Consider the following 23,983-nt stretch of genomic DNA (forward strand, 5'->3'; position numbering starts at 1 on the left):
AACAATTTATGCAAAACCCACGGCTAGCATCCTATTGAATGGGGAAAAGTTGGAAGCATTTCCATTGAGATCTGGTACCACACAAGGATGCCCACTCTCACCACTGCTATTCAATATAGTACTGGAAGTTTTTTTTTTTTAACTTTTATTTAATAAATATAAATTTCCAAAGTACAGCTTTTGGATTACAGTGGCTTTTCCCCCCCATAACCTCCCTCCCGCCTGCAACCATCCTATCTCCCGCTCCCTCTCCCATCCCATTCACATCAATTCATTTTCAATTACCTTTATATACAGAAGATCAATTTAATATATATTAAGAAAGATTTCAACAGTTTTCACTCACAACACAAAGTATAAAGTACTGTTTGAGTACTAGTTATACCATTAATTCACATAGTACAACACATTAAGGACAGAGATCCTACATGGGGAGCAAGTGCACAGTGACTCCTGTTGTTGATTTAACAATTGACACTCTTATTTATGGCATCAATAATCACCTGAGGCTCTTGCCATGAGTTGCCAAGGCTATGGAAGCCTTTTGAGTTCGCCAACTCTGATCACATTTAGACAAGGTCATAGTCAAAGTGGAAGTTCTCTCCTCCCTTTGGAGAAAGGTATCTCCTTCTTTGATGGCCCCGTTCTTTCCACTGGGATCTCACTCACAGAGATCTTTCATTTAGGTCATTTTTTTTTTGCCCGAGTGCCTTGGCTTTCCATGCCTGAAATACACTCATGAGCTTTTTAGCCAGATCCAAATGCTTTAAGGGCTGATTCTGAGGCCAGAGTGCTGTTTAGGACAACTGCCATTCTATGAGTCTGCTGTGTATCCTGCTTCCCATGTTGGATCATTCTCTCCTTTTTAATTCTATCAGTTAGTATTAGCAGACACTAGTCTTGTTTATGTGATCCCTTTGACTCTTAATCCTATCATTATGATCAATTATGAACTGAAATTGATCACTTGGACTAGTGAGATGGCATTGGTACATGCCACCTTGATGGGACTGAACTGGAATCCCTTGGCACGTTTCTAACTCTACCATTTGGGGATATTCTGATTGAGCATGTGCATCATATACATCTCCTCCCTCTCTTATTCCCATTCTTACATTTAACAGTGATCACTTTTCAGTTAAATTTAGACACCTAAGAATAATTGTGTTTTAATTAAAGTGTTCAACCAATAGTATTAAGTAGAACAGAAAATTACTAAAAGGGATAAAGTATTAAGTTATTCCTCGACAGTCAGGACAAGGGCTGTTCATGTCACTGTTTCTCATAGGGTCCAATTCACTTCAACAGGTTTCCTTTTTGTTGCTTGATTAGTTGTCACTAGTCAGGGAGAACATATGATATTTATCCCTTTGGTACTGGTTTATTTCACTCAGCATGATGTTTTCCAGATTCCTCCATTTTGTTGCAAATGACCGGATTTCATTTTTTTTTCTGCTGTATAATTATGGGAGAGGGAAGGTGTTGAAACGGCTGGTTGTGTGTTGATGGCACCAGGATCTGGTGCAAAAATGACTATGATATAAACGTGAAGAGACTTCAAATTCAGGTCACCCAATAAGAACCCTCAGGAGTAGGAAGAGAAAGAAATCCAACCTGTGAAGAAAAAAGCATCAGAGAACTTTAGTACCAGGCATTAGCAGAAACACTTATGCACCACACCTGCCAAATGATTGCTTCTACAGACCATCTGCTTCTGAATCTCATTTAAAAAATTCTTCCTGCTACAGTATATCTGGGATGGGTCAAGGAAATATCTGCTTCTTGAAAGTTCCATGAGTGACTCATATATAGTACAAAGCTTGAGAAATTCGTGGATACTAAAAGGCAGAAGTTGTTAAGATATCGAGGAGTTCAAAGAGCACATAAAGAACATCTAATTATGGAGTTAAAGTTCAGAGTCAGCATAGCACTGACTGAAAGATGACTCAGCAGGAAAGTAAATGTGATGCATAGGTTAGAACTGATGCTAGGATGTAAACATCAAGAAGCAAGTTAGTCATCCTCAGCAGGAGTTCACAAAGGGTCTTTACGTACCACCAAGAAAATTTTTCACTTTATTCCAAAGGCAGTAGATGCCAAGAGCAAATATTATTCATGAAAATTACAGGACCATTTTACTTCTAGAGTAGACTGGAAAACAGAATACAAAGAAGCAAAAGTGAAACAAAATTAAAGAGGCATATTAACCAAAAGGAAACGAGGGCATGAGCAATGTCTGGAACAACAGAGATGGGAGAGTGAAGTAGATCTTAGAATACTTTAGGGGGCCAGCATCATGGCGTAATGGGTAAAACCATTGCTTCTGATGCTGGCATCCCATGTTTGTGTCCTGGCTGCTCTGCTTCTGAACTGACTCCCTGTTAATGTGCCTGGGAAAGAAGCAAAGGATGGCTCAAGTGCTTGGGTTCCTGCACACACACGGGAGACCTGAATGAAGCCCTCAGCTCCCAGTTTCAGCCTGGCCCAGCCCTGGCTGTTGCAGCCATTTAGGGAGTGAACCAGCAGATGGAAGATCTCTGTGTATGGGGGGGTATCTCCCCCCTCTCTATGTAACTTCCTTTCAAATAAATAAATAAATTTTGGCTATTTGATTGAATATAGGAAGGAAGAAATAGGCAGAAATTGAGAAAAAGTCCCAAATTTTTTACTATGAGGAGGAAGAGATGAGGAGAAATTGAGAAATTCTACTCACATTTTAAACTAGGATGATTCAGTAATAATGTCATTTAGGGAGAGAGAGAGCAATCTAAGAAGAAAAAGAGATAGCAAAGTGTGTTCATCAGAACTGTTGATTGCAAATGCAGTTAAATAACTGGGTTAGACAAAAAAGAAAAGACTTTTAGTGCTCTATGGAAACCAAGAAAGAAAAGAAGACAGGAGGGGAGAGGAGAGAAGAAAAGAAAAAAGAAGGAAGGAAGGAAGGAAGGAAGGAAGGAAGGAAGGACAGACAAAAGAAGATGCATTATACTATCTTTTGTGGTAACAATACTCTGCTTCTCTTGTTTTGTGTATAATTCTATCTGATCTGCCCACAGACACAGAACAGGAGTTATGTCACACCAAAGCATCCCATGGTTTTAGCTAAGTGATTGGCTCACAGGTGATTATGAAAACCAAGCTATGCCAATCAGTAGATTTCATTAGACTTTTCCATTACAGTTAACAGAGACTTTCTCCTGAGAGCTTTTGTGTTTGGCAACACTGCTTTAGAAGGAAGACTGGAGCACCCTGCAGCCATCTTTCTCAGCACCCTAGAAAAAGCCTAACAGTGTGAAGTCCAATTAAGACTAACTCAAAATCTAAGACAAGCAGAAATGGGAGATGAATAAAAAGAGAAAACCAGCAGTTCTGAAGTGTCAGTGATAGGCATAAATAAGGGCCTGATGACCACATCTCTATCTTTGCATTAGCTACTTTGCCCTCTTTCCAATCACGTAAGAAATTGAGTTCATTTCTCCATTAAGGCTGGTTAGCAATGGGGTCTGCAGCACATTAAGTACAAGATTCTTCATTAATACCTGCTGAAAGGCAGACCTACTGGACCCCAGGACAGATCAGATGCAAGAACCAGACTGTCACAGGGTCTGTCCTTTCCCTTACACTGGACTCTCTCTGGATGTTGCTTTCACTCTTTCACTGCAGAACACCTCCCTTCACATAGCTGAAAATATGGCTATGAGCAGCCCCTCAGTTTCACTTCTCATAACTTTTATTCCCAAAGAGGAGCCCCATTTTACTCCTAGTGGTTCCAAGTTCAAGTATTCAAAGAAACGGTTATAATTGATCTACCTGTGTCACATTATGGATCAATCAACTGTCACTGGAGTTAAATGGCTTACGTTGAGCCAGTTTGACATTCCTGGACCAATCAAATAGGGCCAGTGAGGCAGTTCCATGTGCAAAAATGACAATGCTTTCGTGCTGATTTGAGACACCTGCAAAGAGCCAAAAAGAGACAAAAAGAATGTGGAAAGTTAAAATTCTTATTCAAGCCTTTAAGATATAATTGGTACATTTAACTAAATTTGATGAAAAATTTAATAACAGAATATATACTTTGAATTCATATATAGTTCACCCCAAGATTACATAAATTTCTAGTTTTCAGAACAGTTTTGCGTACTTTAAGATAGCCATGCACTACATTTGAATGGACATTGTAGATTGAGAGAAAAGAGTGAATCACAGAGAGAGGCCCTTGGGAGCAGAAACTCTTGATTTATGTTTCTCCCCTATTGGGCAACAGATGAGGCTATGGAGTAGCAGAGGCTCAGGACTCCAACAACATTGGGTCTGAGAAAGCGAAAAACCAGTTGTCATTAAATGGGAAGAAGATTATGCATGGGGCAGGTTCAGGGTAAGTTTGAATTGTCTCAGACAACCAAGTGGAGGTATTGAGTGAAGTACTGGAAATATAGGACTAGGGGCCGGAGCTGTGGCACAGAGGGGAAAGCCACCACCTTTGCTACCAACATCCCATGTGGATGCCACTTCATGCCCCGGCTGCTCTACTTCTGATCCAGCTCCCAGCCAATGGCCTGGGAAAAGCAGCAGAGGGTGGCCCAAGTCCTTGGGCCCCTGCACCAACATGGGAGACCCAGGTGAAGTTCCTGGCTTCCACCTGACCCAGCCCTAGCCATTGCGGCCATCTCAGGCCAGTGGATTAGTACTGCAGTTGCCATGGGTGATTTTGAGTTTCTATACAGTGTTGGGAGCAAAAGCCAAGAGTTACACTTAGACCAGGAATGCCATCAGCAAAGACAAATTAGATGGGACCTTGTCCTGGAAACTAGAGGACATGTACACTGCAGTATCTAGCATCTTAGTTCTCGGACTCATTCATGTTCATGTCCTGTAAGCCACACTTCTTCCTGCACGCACAAGGACACTATCTGAGGGAGATAATTATAAGGCTTTTTGATAAGCTGACACTGTGTTTTTATTTTTCCAAAAGAGATGGCATATAAAGATTTATTCATTTATTTAACAGGTCAGACTAAACTTTATATCAAAGTGAATGTTTGTTCTTTTTCTACCAGCAGGTGGAGAGAAACAGCAAATCACTATAGTCAAATCTAAGGGAAGTAAACTTTATGCTCACATTGGATTTGCTGCCTGTTTCAAATTTTTGTGCCATGGAGCAGATTAAGATGTCTGGATCCCATAACAGAGTGCCTGGGTTTGATACCTGGTTCTGGCTCCTGACTCTAGCTTCCTGCTAAGACAGATCTTAGGAAGCAACAATGATGGTTCAAGTAATTTGTTCTTCAGAGCCATGTGGGAGGCCTATATTGTATTCTTGGCTCCAACAGCCCCAGCCCAGCTCCAGTTATTGTGCACATTGGAAAATGAACAAGCAGATGAGAGTTTTTCTGTCTGTCTATCTATCTATCCATTCTTTGTTTCTTTCCCTCTCAATTTTTTTTTCATTTTTGACCCACACATGGGGAAGTCTTTTTTTTATTTATTTATTTATTTATTTTTTTTGACAGGCAGAGTGGACAGTGAGAGAGAGACAGAGAGAAAGGTCTTCCTTTTGCCATTGGTTCACCCTCCAATGGCCACGCGGTAGCGCGCTGTGGCCGGCGCACCGCGCTGATCCGATGGCAGGAGCCAGGTGCTTCTCCTGGTCTCCCATGGGGTGCAGGGCCCAAGGACTTGGGCCATCCTCCACTGCACTCCCTGGCCACAGCAGAGAGCTGGCCTGGAAGAGGGGCAACCGGGACAGGATCGGTGCCCCGACCGGGACTAGAACCCGGTGTGCCGGCGCCGCAAGGCGGAGGATTAGCCTAGTGAGCCGCGGCGCCGGCCTACATGGGGAAGTCTTAATTATGTTTCCACTAACAAACTTTCCAGATCACTTTCTTAGCTTATGTTTGACTTCTTTTCAAGCACATATGGTCTCTTATTTGCAATTATTTGACTACTGTAAAACTGGTCCTTACTGGTGATTTTGGTTGATGAAATTGATTAATATTTCATGAGAGACTAACAGGAGAAATCAGGACATTAACTCTGAAAACAGGAGATGGACCTGAAAAGCAGAAGGATAGCGGGAATCGAGCTAAAGTGGGAGGACTCAGAAATCAAACACAAAAAAAGTCAAAGTGTAGTTGACCGGCAATGCAAAAAAGCTTAGAGAATGTTGAACATATGAGTGTACAGGTAACGATCTGTGATGTGTACACAGACACGGTGAATGGTTTTAAAATCTCCTTTAGATATCTAATGCATGTGCATTTCGGGTATATTTAAGCAGTCAGAATGAGGCCGATGTTTTGGAAAGCATATTAACAATAATGAGCAAGCACTGAGCTCAGAGAGATTTGCATTTTAGAACCAACACTGCCTTTATTAGCCATGTGGATCTGGGGAAGACCTCATTGAACTTCAGTGTCCCCTTCCATAAGATGGGGCTCATAAGAACACATGACTCACCAGGTTGTTTGAAGAACTGAACAAGGTGATGTATGTGAGGCTCTTCACACAGTGTCTGCCCGAGTTAAATACTCCACAGTTAACTGTCATTCTTTGTTATTATGTCCATGGAGAAAGCTACCCTATACAGGGCATTTCCAGCAGTAACTTTCTTCCTCACTCACCTCTCCTCCCTTCTTAGAGCCCTTGCTGGGTCTCAACAGTGACGCTCTCATCAACACCTGTTCTTCCACCATGGGGAGACTGTGGACTCACCCAGTGGATCCCTGAGTGGGGAACATCACTGAACAAAGTCCTATGGCCAGACCCACAAGCAAGACAGGCCAGGCCATGGATGTTCACTGGAAGGCATTCGGAAGACTGTGCAATGGGACAAACTGCATGAGACTGGACTCAAAGGTTTAAAATTCCTTATGAGTAAAAGTACTCATAAAAGTAAAAACTTATTTAAATATAACAGTTTGAGCACTGTTTGGTCTCTAAAAATGAAGACTTTACTTGGAAAAGCTATTCCTTTTTTTAAAGAAAAATCAACATATCAGCTCTTTAAAAAAAAAGTTTGCATTTACTTAATTATTTATTTGGAAGACAGAGCAAAACAGAGAGGAGAGACAGAAAAATCTCCCATGCACCAATTCACTCCTCAAATGGCTGCGGTAGCCAGGTGTTCCAGACCAAAGTCAGGAGCCAGGAATTCCATCCTGTTCTCCTACTTGCTGGCAGGAGACCAAGTACTGGCACTGTCTTATGCTGCCTTTGCAGGCACATTAACAGGAAGCCAGATTGGAAGCGAAGAGTAGGGATTTGAACAGGCACCATGATGCCAGCATCACAAGTGGCGGCTTAACTCCTAACCCAATGCACCACAATGCAGCCCCAACAGATAAATTCTTTAACTATATAAATTTAAGGCAAGTCCTTTGTTCTTGATGAAATTGTGGTGACCTGTAGCATGAGGTTAAGTGATTCGATTTAGACATTTGTGCAAGATAGAATCAGGACTTGGAGAATACTGACCTCATTTCTTTTTTCCTCTTGCTTTTGGTTTGATTACTATGCTTCAAGGATTGCTTACAGAGCAGCTTGGCTGACGGAGACCTTGAGTAGAACTACTCCAAGGCCCAGAAGACGCTAAGTGATGAGAAACTTCCTCAGAAGTTTTTACAGAATCCAAACTTGCCCTACTCCCTTGGCGTGGGAGGTATGGGAACACGGGATGCGCGCCCCCACAAGAAGCCCTGGCAGTCATAGCAACAGGAGGGCTTTCTCACACAACTCCGATGGCAGTGCTTGTTAGCCAGAGGACGCTAGAACAAGAGAGAACACGAAGATGTCACAATGGCCATGTAACCAGCAAGGCTTCCGTTTGGCAATGGGCAAACCTGAGTGTGGAACACACGAATGCTGAGGTCTGCTGAAAGGCTGCAGGAGGCACTGTCATTTGAGCATTAAAAATCAAATTAGCTATAGAAAATGTGGCACATATACACAGTGGAATATAAAGTATTTAGCTATGTTTAAAAAGAATGAAATGCTGTCATTTGCAGCAAAATGGATGGAACTAGAGGACCTCACATTGAGTGAAATAAACTAGACACAGAAAGACAAATAGCACATGTTCTCCTTCATATGTGGAAGCTAAAATTTAAAAAATCCCCCCACTCTTGTCCAGAGGAGTTAGTTGTGACCTGGAGAAGCAGCTCAGGTGCAGAGTTCAGATAGCAGGTCCCCCAACACAGCATTAGGCATTGAGCTGTTTGGTTTCCAAGAAAATAGGCCCCGAGGTCCACTTCACAGCTCACAATTTGTCCTGACAGGCTTACACTTCACTAGGAACCCATCAAACACTACTTCATTTGCATTGTGCCTAAACCCCACTCATATACAAAATCCTGTATAACTTGATTTTTTCCTTTAAGATACACCACAGTTTTACAGATGTACTATAAAACATGTTGCAAGGTCTCTGCAAATCTGACTTAGATAGCCTACAACTTTGTCCCTGGTGGTATTAGAATGACTGGGTAAGGACAATACTAGATCACATTTTTAAAAATATCTTCTTCAAGCACTCTTCAGTGTGTGTATTTCAATTTCTTCCAAAAGCAGTACTGAATCTACTTGCAAACCAAAGGATGCTTATAGCATAAAAGTTTCCATTCTATAAACCTATTAAGTTCATCAACCCAAGAAGAAAAAAAAAATCAAAGCAAAAACAAAAACAGTCATTATAATGGAAAAAAGTCAGAGGTTTTTTTTTTTGTTTGTTTTATAAATTTACTAAAACTCAGGCTGTACTTCATAATAGAGCAATGATAAAAAGAGAAGTCTTAGCCGGCACCGCGGCTCACTAGGCTAATCCTCCACCTTGCGGCGCCAGCACACCGGGTTCTAGTCCCGGTCGGGGCGCCGGATTCTGTCCCGGTTGCCCCTCTTCCAGGCCAGCTCTCTGCTGTGGCCCGGGAGGGCAATGGAGGATGGCCCAAGTCCTTGGGCCCTGCACCCCATGGGAGACCAGGAGAAGCACCTGGCTCCTGCCATCAGATCAGCGCGGTGCGCCGGCCGCAGCGTACCGGCCGCAGCGGCCATTGGAGGGTGAACCAACAGCAAAAGGAAGACCTTTCTGTCTCTCTCTCTCTCTCACTGTCCACTCTGCCTGTCAAAAAAATTTTAAAAATTTAAAAAAAAAAGAGAGAAGTCTTTTTTCCTCCTTTGTAATATCACCAAGCAAGGATTAGTGAAATGATCAAAAATCACTTAAAATTCTATGAGTCTCCAACACCTCTCTCCTAGTCCTCACTCCTGACTTAGGATCTTATTTTCTCTTTCATTGCTAAAAAGTGAAAATTTAGAAGTGAATGTGCACAAGCCTCCCCCAACCATCACCACATCTCCCTACCTCCCCAACTGCAGCCATACACTGTCACTATTGGTAATCTCTTTTTTTTTTCTTTTTTGACAGATAGAGTCAGACAGTGAGAGAGAGAGACAGAGAGAAAGGTCCAAAGGTCTTCCCTCTGCCAGTTCACCCCCCAAGTGGCCACTATGGCTGGCGCTGCGCCAATCGGAAGCCAGGAGCCAGGTGCCTTTTCTTGGTCTCCCATGTGGGTGCAGGGGCCCAAGCACCTGGGCCATCCTCCACTGCCCTCCTGGGCCACAGCAGAGAGTTGGACCGGAAGAGGAGCAACCGGGACTAGAACCCAGTGCCCACATGGGATGCCGGCACCACAGGCAGAGGATTAACCAAGTGAACCATGGTGCCGGCCCGGTAATCTCTTTGTATACATAAAAAATGCCATTTCCCCTGCTTTTGCTCTCAATCTCATCTACTTGCGCCCACTCAGGAACATTGTTCCGGAAACTCTCTGCTTTCTCTTCCCTGGAGTCAGTCTTCAAAGTGGCCCCGAGTGATGCCCACCTCCTGGTATCCACACATGACACGGTCTCCTCTCACACCCGCCTCCTGGTAGAACTGTGTGTCTGATAGAATACTGCAGGAGCCACAGGGTGGGACCTCAGAGGCCGGGTCATAAAGGACAATGACACTGCTACTCTCTTACATTGCTCACCCTGTAGGAAGCCAGCATCATGTTGTGAGAACACTCAGGCAGCACTTTGAGGGGCCTTTGTGAAGAACTGAGGTCTCCCTTAGCAGCTTGAACCAAAGTGCCCGCATGTAAGTAGCCATCTGGATGTGGATCCATGGGACCCAACCACATGTCTAGATGACCAGAGCCCTAAATCATATCTGACTGCAACCTTATGGGAGATCCTGAGTAGGAACTTCTACCCAGGCACTCCCAAATGCAGAAACCATGGAAACTGTGAGAGCTAATACATGTTTAGTGCTCTTTTAAGACTCTATATTTGGGAGGGGGAAATGTTCCAAAGCAGGTTAATCTTTCTTCTGTATCTGAGTTATAGTTAGGCCTTGGTTGCTTGTTTCTCATTCAGCTCCCTGCTGATGTGCCTGGGAAACCAGTGGAGGATAGCCTAAAAGGTTTAGACCCCTGCCATTCACGTGGGAGACCAGGATGGAACTCTGGGCTCCTGAATTGGCTTGGCCCAGACCTGGCTATTGCAGGCATATTTGGGAAGTGAACCAGTAGATGGGAGAACCCCCCCTCCCTCCCCACTCCCCATCTCCCTCACCCTCTCTCCCTCTCCTCTCTCTCTCTCTTCCTCTGTCACTATTCCAGATAGGTAGATAGATAGATAGATAGATAGATAGGGATAGATAATCTTTTTTTAAAAAGACACTACGCTGTGGATGGCTACAGTCATCATATAGCAATAGGAGCAATAGATGGCTAATACATATCCCATGATCAAAATACTTCAGCGGCTCCCCATTTCCCTCACAGGAAGTTAAAGTCCTCATGGTGATGCACAAGGTTCCTAATGTCCTTTGTAACTTTATCTTCTACCACCTCAGCTCCTGCTATAGTGACCCCCTGCCATCCCTCAAATATGCCTCAGAACTTCTGAACTGGCATCCCCTCTCCTTCTGCTCCTAGGCAGGCTCAAATGTCGCCCCGTCAGTGAGGCGAACACTCCAAAACTGCACATTTCCTACTCCCCACAGAGTCCACTCTCCTTTTTAATCCTCATTTTTTTCTGAACACCTGTACTACTCAGCTTTTTGTTACTACAACAAAAATACCTGAGAAAAGCAAACTTATAAGGGAAAAGATTTTTTAGCTCACAGTTTTGGAGATAGATAGATAGATAGATAGATAGATAGTTCACAGTCCAAGATCCACCAGCCCCATCAGTCTTGTGTGTGCCGAGGGTGGTAGATGGCAGAATGTGTGCCGAGGAAACAGCATGTGGTGAACCAGGAATCAGACTCACAGAAGCACCCTCATTCTCCATATCCATGTGTTTCTATAAATTTTCCCTGATTTTGTAACTCATGGGACTCCATGGAGAGCCCAAAACACCTTGGTTGCAAGGACATGAGGTTGCCCATGTGGAAACAAGAAGATTTGCTGGTACATCTCTGGAATCTTCCATGTTCAGTGAGAGCCAGAGGTATGCAGTTACAGTATCGCTCCAGGCTTCACTCCAGCAGACTCACAGTGAGGGAAATTTTGCATGAGTGGTGGGGCAGAAAGATGACCAATATTAATTATGGTCTCAGGATCAACTGACATAGCAAAAACCACTGCCTTTTTCTTCCTATATTAAGTCATTTATACAGATTCTGGCAGGATACCACCAAAAGAGAAAAATTACACGTTAAATGGATTCCTTTTCTCTTCTAAAAAAGCCAAGGAAGAGTCCTAACACAGTCATGCATAATTTCTAATCAGTCAGCGGGTGTTATTGTTTGTACAATTCACAACTTCTCATTACATGGAGAGATCCTCAAAATAAGGACCAGGCGCTCCCACCCTGTAGGACCATTTAGCAACTAGGGGAAGGAGGGGACACAGCCTAAATTTTTTTAAAGCCCTCACATGCATATACTCTGAAAAGGTTGTAAAATAATAACTAGATTTCAGAGTTTAAATGTGAAATTACTGACTTTGTTTCCTGTAGAAAAAAATAAAATGTTACTTTACAGATTTCTCACTTTACAAGTATTTCTGTAATATATGGAGAATGGCTGAAAGAGATAATCAAGCAAATTAAATATATATATATATTAATATATAAGCCAATAAATGAATCATTTATTTAAATATGATAATTTGTGGGGCTAGTTTTGCTTCACAATACTAGGTTAAGAAAATAGTTTAACTGCTAAAATAAATTTTATTTATTTATTTAAAAGGCAGAGTTACAGAGGGGGAGAGATTTTCTGTCTCCTGGTTCACTCTCCAAATGGCAACAATGGTTGGGCTGGGGCCAGGCCTAAGTCAGGAGCCTAGAACTCCATTCAGGGCTCCCACGTGGGTTGTAAGAGACCAATCACTTGGGCTGTGTTCTACTACTTGTCCAAGTGCATTAACAGGGAGCTTGATTAGAAGTGGAGCATCCGGGACTCAAATTGGCACTCATATGGGATGCCCAGTGTCACAGGCAGCATCCTAGCCAGCTGACACACAAGGTCCCACCTGCTGTAAAGCAATCACAGATTTAGGATAATAACATTTTATAGACTATTTATTAGGACATTTTTAGAAAAATTGAGCAAATAGGACAGGGTTTCATATACATCTTCTTTCCTCTCTCAAAGTTCTTTCATTATTAACATCTGTAAATAGTGCAATACATTTGTCTCAAATGATAAACCAATATAAATATGAACCAGTTATGATTTATTACTATTAACTAAATTCCAGGTTTACATTGGAATTCATATGCTTTGTGTACAGTGGAAGATGTATAGGGCTAAGAGCACAGTCTACCTAGGCTAACGCTGCATTGCTAGGTCTGTCAATTACTAACAGGAACATTGGGAAGCCCAGGTATAATCTACTGCCTTCCGCACTCATTAGCAGGAAGCTGCATCAGACGAGTGGAGTAGGCAGAACTCTAACCAGGCACCCTGATATGAGATGCAGGCATCCCCAGCAGTGACTTAACCCACAACACCACAATGCCCACCCCACAGAAACTCGCTCTTAAACAGACTCGGGGTCTTGCCAATCGGTTGTAATGAACTGCCACGATGCTGGAGCACTGACAATGTTTCCTAAGCTATTGAGGAGGGGATGCATTCCATAATCATGACAGAATCTTTAATTTTTGGAGAGAAGAATCCCTGGGCTACGGTCTCAAGAATCTCTTAAGCTTCCCCCACCCCACCTCACTTACATGAGAAAGTCTAGAAGGGTCTCAAATGGTCCAAGTGCACTTTCTGTAGTTCAGATAAAGGTATGATAAAGTCTGCCTTGAAGGCAAATTTTTGCTTCAGAGAACAAAATGCTGCAAGTGTATTTCCAGTGGTACTTTTCCCCTACCTCATGCCCGGAGCAAGAGGAAATTTTTTCCCTATCTTCACCTTGATGGAATGTCTGATAGCAAAACTCACTAAAATGTGAAAGCTCAGGGCAGGTGGTGCAGTGCAGTAGATTACGCTAACACTTGTGACAACAGCAGCCGGTACCAGATTGCCCATTCATGTTCCTGCTGCTCTACTTCTGATGCAGCTCCCTGCCAATGCGCCTGGGAAAACAGCAGAAGGCGGCCTGATTGCTTAGGGCCATGTCACTCATGTGGGAGACCCAGTAGGGGTTCCTGCCTCCCAGCTCCAACCTGCCCAGCACCAGCTGTTGTGGTCATTTGAACCAGAGGATGGAAATCTCTTTCTTTCTCTCTCTCTTTCTCTCTCCAGCCCCCCCACCTCTTTTTTTTTTCTGCCTTTCAAATAATAAAATCTTTTTTTTTAAAAAATGTGGATGCTCCTCTAAGACTGAACTTCAGTTTCCCTGCACTTTCAAGGCTCAATTTAGTCCACATTTAGCTTCTAGCAATTTGCCAATTACTAAGAGTCCTCAATCCAATACTGGCTCCAGCAGCTTGAAAACCATCGCTCTCTGTATTCCCCTATCCAGCTCTCTGGGAGGTGGATCATCCTGGGACCCCAGTGCTCTGACAGATCTAAGAAGAGCTGCTGATTTGGGGCTCGTTAGTTTTTCTCCCTGCTGTGTTGATGGAGTGAAGATTTCCAAGGTCTTTGACAGCCAGCATAGAAACCAGAAATCCTGGTAGCGATGTTTTATGCGCACGCTACCTTCTGACCACATACATGGCTGAGTCCATCCTCATCAATTTACACACAAGAAAGCTGACATTTAAAGAGACGAAGCGACCTCCCCAACAAGTGCTAACAGATGAAGCTCAAGTCTGAACTTGGACCTTCAGTGCCTTCCAGGACTCCTGTGGCACAGACCTTTATGCTTAGGCTTTAGTGCCCTTGAAACAACTGGAAAGAAAATTTTCAGTTTGTGCACAGAGTTTGTGGTGTACTGTAAAAAGCACTGGACTGGGATAACACAGATAAATGTTGTCAAGTCTGACTCAGCCTCTACCTTGCTTCAAAGCTCAGAGAATTCTCAACAACTCGAGCCTCAGTTTTTCAACGTGCATCTGAAGCACGAATGAACCTGGTGGTTGCTGAGGTCTCATAACAATTCTGGTGGGGTTCAGTCCCTCCCTTGGAAGAGGAGAGTCTGCACACATGCGCGTCCATCAGTGCTTAGGCTGAAAGGGGAAGTTACTTCTTAAGAATCTTCCTTGTAAGTGTAAAGGCTTAGCTTCCTTAAATCTTTAAATGAACTGGTATTTTGCCTTCCCATCTGCTTATCTTATGCAATAGTTTATGGATGTGAGTAATTTTTAGAACTTCACTTCCTTTTAGGTAAGCTCCTCTTTCAACAGTCCTTATGTTTTCTCTCTACAGCCATGACCAACCTCTGATGGGTTCAGCTAAATGTCAGTTCTTCAGACAGGTCTTCCCTGAACAGACCCAGCACTTCCCCTTTCTGAACTGAAAATCTGTGTCCCTGTCCTTCGTGTAAGCCTTGCCTACACTCCTAGGGCTCAGAGCCTAGGACAGTGACTTGCAGAACTTTGGCAATGATAGACGTGCTCTATAATCCGCACGTGTGGCATTAGGAACATGGAAAGTGTTCAGGACAAGTGAATGAACTACTGAATTTTTATTCTAATTAAACTTCCTAATTGTTAATTGATTTGATAGCTCCAGGGAGAGAGAGAGAGAGAGACCCTATTCTCCAGTTCACTCCCCAGAGCCCACACGGGTAGCAGGAACCCACAGCTACTGGAGCCATCACTGCTGTCTCCCAGGGCTCTCCCCAGGGTGTACATTAGCAGAAAACAGAGCCAGAGTTTGAACCCAAGCACTTGATAGGGGCTGTGAGTGGCCCAATACGCCCTTACCCAGTGCAGTTCTAATTTAAATAACCGCATGCTGCTAGTGTCCACCTGTTGGACAGTTAGAGACCTACAGCAAAGTTTCCCAAAAATCTCAGGACCCTGCATTTTAATCCTTTCCTCTGGTGATATTTACAGGCAATAAAATTTAGTAAGTATTGATGTGGAATACGATTCTTGAGTATGGCTTCCCACTGGAGGAGGTTCTAAAATGATTCCTAAGACACACCCCCAGAGATTGTCTTTTCGTTGACCCAGTATGAAACTTGCTTTTCGGTATTAAAAACAAAACAAAACAGCTCCCCGAGCCACTGTAACCTACAGCTAAGCCAGAGAGCTCTAGAATCTAAGTTTTCACATGGCAATAATTACATATTGCATTATGTGGACGGTTTGGATGCATTTGTAAAGCATGGGTAATCACCAGTGAAATCATGCGATAACACAGGAGACGTTCATTAAATGAGCAGTTCACATGAATCTCTTGATACTCACCAGCTTGAAGAATCCCTCAGCCTCTTGTTCCATCCCTAAAAAACCACAGACCACACCTAGCTCCGCGGCGGGCTCGCGTTCCCTGAACAGCCACTTAAAACACAAAAGCCTTTCTCCTTGGCCTGTTGATTGACAGCCAGCTGGGGCGGACGACCGGGAACACCTGCGGGTTCCCTGCCGCCCCGGCCGCGGCGGAAAGGCGGCCCCCGCGGACTGCGCGCTGCCGCCCTCCGGGTCACGTGCGCCAGAGCCCTGCCCTCCACTCCGCCCTGGACGAAGGCGGCTGTGCGGCAGGAAGCGGGAGCCGGCGGGCGGAGACCGACGCGGGTCCCGGGTGCTGGAGCGCGCCCTCGCCTGCTGCAGGTGGGCGGCAGAAGTCCGGGCGGCGAGGCTCAGCGCCGCTCCCCGCGCCGGGGGTACCCGAGCGGGGCAGCGGCCCGGGACCTGCCCCGCGAGCTCGCGGGGAGAGCCTGGGCCCAGGAGACGGACGGCTGCGCGCTGTGCGTGTCAGCCGGCGGAGCTAGCAGGGAGGCTTGAGGAAATCGATGTGAAACTGAACAGGAAATCTTAGTCGAGGAGCGCAAGCTGTGTGGATCAGCGTGGGTCTGCGCGGAAGCTGAAGTTACTGGGTGAGTATTTACTGATGGACGGACAGCAGTAGGAAGGTAAAAATGAATCCATCTTCTGTCTATAAAGATAATTGAAAATGAAAAAAAAAAAAACACCTGGTGTTAAATTGGAAATGGCATAGAAAATCAATTTTTAAAAAATATCATGTAGGAGCTCTGTCTATAATGTCTGTACACTGTTATTTAATGCTATAACTAGTACTCCAACAGTATTTTACACTTTGTGTTGCTATGTGGGTGCAAACTGTTGAAATCTTTACTTAATATATGCTAAACTGATCTTCTGTATATAAAGAGAATTGAAAATGAATCTTGATGTGAATGGAAGGGGAGAGGGAGCGGGAAGGGGAGGGTTGAGGGTGGGAGGGAAGTTATGGGGGGGAAGCCATTGTAATCCATAAGCTGTACTTTGGAAACTTATATTCATTAAATAAAAGTTAAAAAAAAAAAAGAAAGAAAATTGAAAAAAGAATGCGTGTGCTGAAGGTCGGTGGACACTTGGACTTACACATTAAAACAACGCTGTGTTCCGCTGAAAAGCAGTCTGAGACTCATTGACAGGTCTGTGCTGAAGGATTGAGGGGGATGAGCTGGAAGTGACACTGCTCTCGTTTTTCACAAAAATCGCGTTGGTTTGAGGATTCTCCGTTTTCTTTTTTTTTTCCTTTTTTTTTTTTTTTTGGACAGGCAGAGTGGACAGTGAGAGAGAGAGACAGAGAGAAAGGTCTTCCTTTTGCCGTTGGTTCACCCTCCAATGGCCGCCGCGGTAGCGCGCTGCGGCCGGCGCACCGTGCTGTTCCGATGGCAGGAGCCAGGTGCTTCTCCTGGTCTCCCATGGGGTGCAGGACCCAAGGACTTAGGCCATCCTCCACTGCACTCCCTAGCCACAGCAGAGAGCTGGCCTGGAAGAGGGGCAACCGGGATTCTCCGTTTTCACGACTCCACACTGAGGTCAATCGCAAGCTCTCTGCAGTGCCCCGGAGCCGTGTGCATTCAACTTCATCTACCTAATAAATGCTGCGAGGTGTTCCCGCAGCTGCCAAAGTGCAGTTCCTCTGGTCTGATCAGCGCTTCCGTTTGTCCTTTGAATCCAGGCTGAAATCTCAGAGGCCAGTATCCTGTAGCAGAGTGTGCTCTGTCAAATGGTCCGCCACCTTCGGGGGGGCGGGCATTCTCCGTGGACTCACAGAGGCTTTGTTCCGCTTTGCCTCTTTTCATTGACATGGAAAGAAATTGATTTCTTAGCTAACACTGGCTCATGCCTCTTCAGTCCTGTGATTGCTCCCCCAGATACCTCCTGCACCTCTGTCCTGTGGCAGCTCTGCAATCTGACCTTGGCTATAATCCACCTGCTTGATCCCTGAGCACTAAAACTGCTGCTGTTTTATAGTGTCTGCCCATACCTGTCTCTTCCCCCACAGCATCCCCACGCAGCGATGTGTTTTTGTTTAACAGAGTGCATACAATTTCAAATAAGTATTTTCCTTAGTAAAACTTACTGAAAAATTTTGAGCTGACCCCTGTTTTCAGTGAGAGTGTCCATGATTACGACAAATAACATTTTGTAAGTAGTTGTATTTTTTGTTTTATCTGCAAGAAGACATGAGGAGCAATACATGGGCCTCTAAATATTTATCATTATAAAATAAAATGAGGAAGTGGTGACATCAGGTGTATTTTATTCATTATATATCCACAAGAAATTATCACTGTAACATTAAATTTAGAGGGGGAAAAAGAGATTTATTTGTTTCCCATTGCAGAGAGTTTATTCCAAAGAGTCAATGAACAAAACATCGATCCAAGATGGTACAGTGAGAAAGACTCTATTTACCTCCTTTGATACAATTCTGGTTGTGTTGTCTCTCTTCTCTTGTAGCTTGTACAGCTAAAAAGGTGAACTGTGTCTACTGTCCTGTATCTGGTTCTTGGTTGTTAGTGGTTTTGGGTTTTTCTTCATGGAGGAACCAAAACTTTTTATTTAGCATAGCAGTGTTGCCCAATAGTGCTTTTTGCAAAAGTGTTGTCACCTGCACTGTGCTGTATGGGAGCCACTGGCCACAGTGCTGAGTGAGCACCTGAAACGTGGTTAATGTGGCTGAGGAGCTAAGGTGGTTTTTCCTTTTCCTTAATTAATTTTAATGCAAGTGCAGTTATGCCTACGTGACAGGTTGCTACCAGGATCACACAGCACAGGTGGCCAAGCAGCCGCCCCATGCCGCTCTGCTGATCATTGAATTGCGCCTTCCGCACCTGCAGATCTTCTACAGGGTTCTCCAAGTGTTTCTTCCAGCAGTGCAGTTGCTGCAAGTGGTAACAATACACAGGTTTATAACTTTGTACCTCCTATGCGCGTACTGCTGAGAAAGAAAAGTGCCTTTCTCTGTGGGGATCCTGAGTGTGCAGCAGCAGTGTAGGCCCTTAATGCTAGGAAAATGGCACAGTCTTATCTACGGCACGATCTACACCCTGGACACTATCCTAGGCTCTGGGGGGCTCTAGTCCCCTCCCACCTGCTGGAAGCCAGGTGCTGCCATGGCCCAACCACAGGTGTCAGCTTCACCCCCACCCTAATGGGATTCCCTGCCCCTCCCCCACTACAACAGTTTAGCAGGACCTGTTCTTGAACACATGACTTGCGCGCGCGCTCTCTCTCTCTCTCTCTCTCTCTCTCTTTCTTACCCTCTCACCCTCCCCCACCCGACAATAAACCCTTTTCTCTAACTCCAGTGTTTAGTATGTTTTGTGGTGACCTTACACTTAAGCTCAAGTCTGCACTATAACAAAAGCTTTTGCTAATAAGACACTTAATAGTTCTCAAAGCATTTAAGATGTTTTCTCATTTGATTGTCGCAACAGCCAATTGAAGTAAACAGAGTCATTATACCAGTCTACCTACATAGGAGAATTTTTTCATAATGTAATAAAAATTGGACCCAAATTTGGAAGAAATTTCAAGATCTGGAAGCTTTTTTTTTTAATTTTATATTAGTAATAAAAATGAAATGATCTGTTGGTATTATAAATGAAAGCAATGAACATATAGTATAAACATACTATATAATTGTATAATGTCTTAGCTATCTGTGAAAAGGACTCATAGCATACTTTTGAAAAACTGAATAGATATCATGTCTTAATCATAACTTGTTCACAGATTCAGGACTTCTGATTGTTTCATTTGTATTTCTTTTATTTCAGAAACTGTTGGAAAATACATCAAGTCTCACACTCAGGTGCTCCTGGAACCATGAACAACAATGGAACAGACCCGGCCATCGGATACATCTGCTCCTCCATAGCTATCCTTTTGTTTGGCTCAAACTTTGTGCCACTGAAAAAATGTGACACTGGTGATGGTAATTAACATTTCCATTATTGTCAACCTTTCATTATTTTTTAAATGTGAAGTTCTTATTCCTTGGTATTTTAAAAATGATATCTACAAAAATGAATTTTGGTGGCATGGGCATTTGGCCGAGTGATTAAGATGCAAGTTGTTCTGTCAGAATGCCTGGGTTTAAGTTCCAGCTCTGCTCCCAGTTCCAACTGCCTGTTAATGTGCACCCTGGGAGGCCTTGGTGATGGCTCAAGTGGTTGGTAGTTGGGCTTGTGTCACTCATGTGGGAGACAGATCTGGATTGGCTCCTAACCTTGGCCCAGCGCTAACTGTTAGGGATATGTGAGGAGTGAACCAGACAATGGTCTCACTGTCTGTGTGTGCGTGTGTGTGCGTGTGTATCTCCATCTCCCTCTGCCTCTCAACTACATAACAAAAAATGGATAAATTCTGTTGCACCTGTTGCCTAATGAATAGAGCTTAAGAGAAGTCATTTGCTAATGCTCCTGCCAGTTTGTCTGAGTTGGTCAGTATAGGCTTACCACTAACTTGTGTTTCATGGTAAAGCTAGGATGAGTGCTGTCAAGGAAGCTTTGTAGCTATATCGTTTATGTTCATAAGAGAAGGAAATTATAGACAGTTATAATAATACCAGTTTGGAAAACACAGATTTCAAAGACAGTTGATAAATTAGAGGACAATCTGGCCATAGCGTGAATTTTGTGCTTGTTTGTGTGCAGCTTTGTCTCTAAAAAACAACTGGAAGAACACAGAAAATTCTGCCCACATGAATGAAGATGGTGATTATACACAAAAAGCAGATGTGTACATACACACACCTACCTCCATCTGGAGCCATAGCTCTCCATCCACTAACTTTACAATAGTTCACCAGCTGCAAATCTGATTCCTGTTTCCACAAGCGAACTTCCAGTCTTTTTCAGTTTAAAGTGTATATTCATTGTAGAATTCATGCATTTAACCCATTAACCCATTGACCAGTTACAACTAAACTATACTTTTTATAAGATTACCATTTTTCTTGATACATTGCTGATAAAGTTTTTGAGTATTGTTCCCCAACATATTGCCTATATACTCTATGGTTTTTATTGCTTGAGGTTGTACAATGCAATGATTTTCAGGAATGCACATCACGTTAACACAACATTGTGGTGTGAATTTTACAGAAAGAGAAGCAATAACATGTTTATCTACCTGCCTTCCATACTGAAGCCAGGAGAAGGACCTGGAGATATTACAGTGAAGTCCCACATAACATGTGTTCTTGCCCCCAATGTCTTGTCTCCATGCTACTTAAAGTAAGATTACAAATCTGTTTCCTCCTGAGACAAGAATTTCTGTTTTTCTTTGAAATTGTGAAAGAATGAAAACTACTAACAAAAAACAAGATGGAATTCCTGGCTTTTAGGTCTTTCATAATTAGCTGTGTAATCCTGTGCAAGTCTTAACCAGCTCTTTTGTTTTCAGTTTCTCATTTCTAAATTGAAGAATTTATAAGATGAACTTCCTGTTCATCTCTGAGATACTGCCCTTTTGTCTTAGAGGTTAACAGCCAATTTTCTGTCTCTCCTCTGTATAGCAATAAATAGACCTAGACAAAAATCTGGCAAAGTTACAGTCAAAAGTAGTATGCTCAGCTGTACTTGCCTCAGTGTTTCTTTAAATCTCTAAGATTTCTGTATTATTCCCCAAATCTGCGATGACACAGAAGCTGGAGAGATGTACATATATAAGTCTTAGCACCAGCTGATGTTCATGTAACTGGCAAATGGCAACTCAGGGCATAGAAAGCAGAGTAACCCTGATCCAGAGAAACTAATTCTCGTGTCTGTGTTGTCTGGCTCATCTTGGGCATTAACCTTTATGGGAGCCTCTGTGTGGCTGTCAACGACATGATTTCTACCCTAGAGAGGGTTTTTCTTAATGATCCCTGGATGTTTTAATCACTGTTTTAACTGTGCTGTTCTGTTATCAATGCCATTTATATGATGGACGGCACTCTGATTTATTGTTTTTATTTTTATTTTCATTTTATTTGAAAGGCAGAGATGGAGACAGAGATCACTATCTGCTGGTTCTGTCTCTAGTGCCAGTCACAGCCAGAGTTGGGCCAGGCTGAAGTCAAGAGCCCGGAACCCAATCCCAGTCTCCCACATGGGTGACAGCTATGTGAGTACTTGAGCCATCACCTGCTGCTTCTCAGTGTGTTAGCAGGAAGCTGGAATCTGAAACAGATAGCTGGGACTCACACTAAGCAGTCTGATACAGGATGCAGGCACCCCTAGTGGCGACTTAAAAGCATCAAACACCGGCCATGGCTCAACAGGCTAATCCTCCGCCTTGCGGCGCCGGCACACCGGGTTCTAGTCCCGGGTGGGGCGCCGGATTCTATCCCGGTTGCCCCTCTTCCAGTCCAGCTCTATGCTATGGCCCGGGAAGGCAGTGGAGGATGGCCCAAGTCTTTGGGCCCTGCACCCGCATGGGAGACCAGGAGAAGCACCTGGCTCCTGGCTTCGGATCAGCACGATGCGCCAGCCACAGCGGCCATTGGAGGATGAACCAACGGCAAAAAGGAAGACCTTTCTCTCTTTCTCTCTCTCACTATCCACTCTGCCTGTTTAAAAAAAAAAAAAAAAAAAAAAAACAAAAAAAAAAACAAAAAAACACCAAACACCTACCCCTGAGTGTGATTTCGAAGTAAAAATATAAACTTGTTCTTGCCAGTGTTCTCAGTAGAAAATTCTTGATTTGTCTAATAAGTAAAGGGAAAATAATGTTAAACATGGGGCCGGTGCTGTGGTGTAGTGGGTTAAAACCGCAGCCTGCAGCGCTGGCATTCTATATGGGCACTAGTTCAAGTTTTGGCTGCTCCACTTCTAATCCAGCTCTCTGCTGTGGCCTGGGGAAGAGGTAGAAGATGGCCCAAGTGCTTGGGCCTCAGCACCCGAATGGGAGACACAGAAAAAGCTCCTAGCTTTTGATCGGCGCAGCTGCATTCGTTGTGGCCACTGGGGAGTGAACCAGCCGGAGGCTTTTCTCTCTTTGTCTCCCTCTCACTGTCTTTAACTCTACGTCTTAAATAAATACAATCTTTTCTAAAAAAGAGAACATTATGCAGAAACACAGTGTGTATAGATAGACTTCAGAATCAAACAACCTGGGCGTAAATTCCCGTCCTGCAAACTTCTAGCTGTTTGGTCAAATTGCCTAATCTCAGATTGATTTTCTTTGTCTCTGAGTTAGGATTAATTATTATGCAGAGGAGTTGTAAGAATGAAATGTGGAAGTGCCTGGCATACAGACATTCAATAAGTTGTGGTCATGCCTATGATATCTCATTGATAGTCCAAAGTTCAAATTTACTCAAATCAACTTGATCCAATAGCACCACCTTCTTTTATTTCCAGGTATGTTTCTCCAGTGGATCCTTTGTGCTGCCATATGGTTGGTTGCCTTGGTGGTCAATCTGATACTGCATTGCCCTAAGTTTTGGCCTTTTGCAATGCTTGGGGGCTGCATTTGGGCAACAGGTAATGTGTGATACAACTTACTCTGTAATAAATTAATACAGCGATCAAAATAACTCACAGTAGGAATATAGAACAAATTGTAATTCTGAATAATATTTAGTCATGGATACTAGAAATTAGCTACTTAATTTCTTCCTTTCAGATGCTTACTAAATGTTTTTGGTTCATTTCCTGGTTTGTTTCTCTTATAATTTCTTTCCAAGTTCCTTGTGGAAAATTATCATAAAAAATGTTTCAATCTTTTTAAGTGTAACTAGTATTTATGTGTACTGGCCTTTCTCACACATGTTTGTTATACAACATTTATTAAATAAAAGTCTCAATACCATTTTTAGGACTTATCCCTAATAGTGGGGAAACATAGACACATTATTATTTCAAAAGTATTGATTCAGAGAAAAACAAAGCAAGTAAAAATTTTCTGTTTGTTGCCTTATCAGTATCTAAAATATATACTGGAATCTGTGCCCTCTCTCAGCCAGGCAGCACTGTTGCCTTTCAACTGATACAAACACATGCCATCGATTTTTTCTCTTTGACAAAGAGAATTCCAAGTATCAAAGACCTCTAGAGAAAATTTTGTTAAAAGCAAATAAATAGTAAATGTTTATTGCTTACTCTCTTAAGTTGATCTGTAAGAGATTAGATGATTTAATGAA

General features: G+C 43.3%; 1 protein-coding gene and 1 long non-coding RNA gene across 5 annotated transcripts in view; one reads left to right on the forward strand and one right to left on the reverse strand.

Moving 5' to 3' along the window:
- Positions 1–1,241: 1,241 nt before the first annotated feature.
- On the reverse strand, positions 1,242–15,913 carry LOC133765425 (uncharacterized). The gene is made up of 3 exons (XR_009866587.1): positions 15,802–15,913; positions 3,811–3,956; positions 1,242–1,614 (listed from the first exon to the last, which is right to left on the reverse strand). It is a non-coding gene; the product is annotated as an uncharacterized LOC133765425 (long non-coding RNA).
- A 216-nt stretch (positions 15,914–16,129) lies between these two features.
- TMEM144 (transmembrane protein 144) overlaps positions 16,130–23,983 on the forward strand; it is a 65,463-nt gene continuing 57,609 nt past the window's right edge. For 3 of the 4 annotated variants that reach the window (XM_062199342.1, XM_062199343.1, XM_062199345.1), the window contains exons 1-3: positions 16,130–16,430; positions 19,632–19,789; positions 23,202–23,324. In XM_062199342.1, the coding sequence (XP_062055326.1) occupies positions 19,681–19,789; positions 23,202–23,324 (232 nt within the window). In that variant the 5' untranslated portion in view covers positions 16,130–16,430; positions 19,632–19,680. The remainder of the gene's footprint in view (positions 16,431–19,631; positions 19,790–23,201; positions 23,325–23,983) is intronic. The other variant, XM_062199344.1, reaches the window with a different exon arrangement.

Source organism: Lepus europaeus, chromosome 8, assembly GCF_033115175.1.
Source record: "Lepus europaeus isolate LE1 chromosome 8, mLepTim1.pri, whole genome shotgun sequence".
NCBI classification, from domain to species: Eukaryota; Metazoa; Chordata; class Mammalia; order Lagomorpha; family Leporidae; genus Lepus; species Lepus europaeus.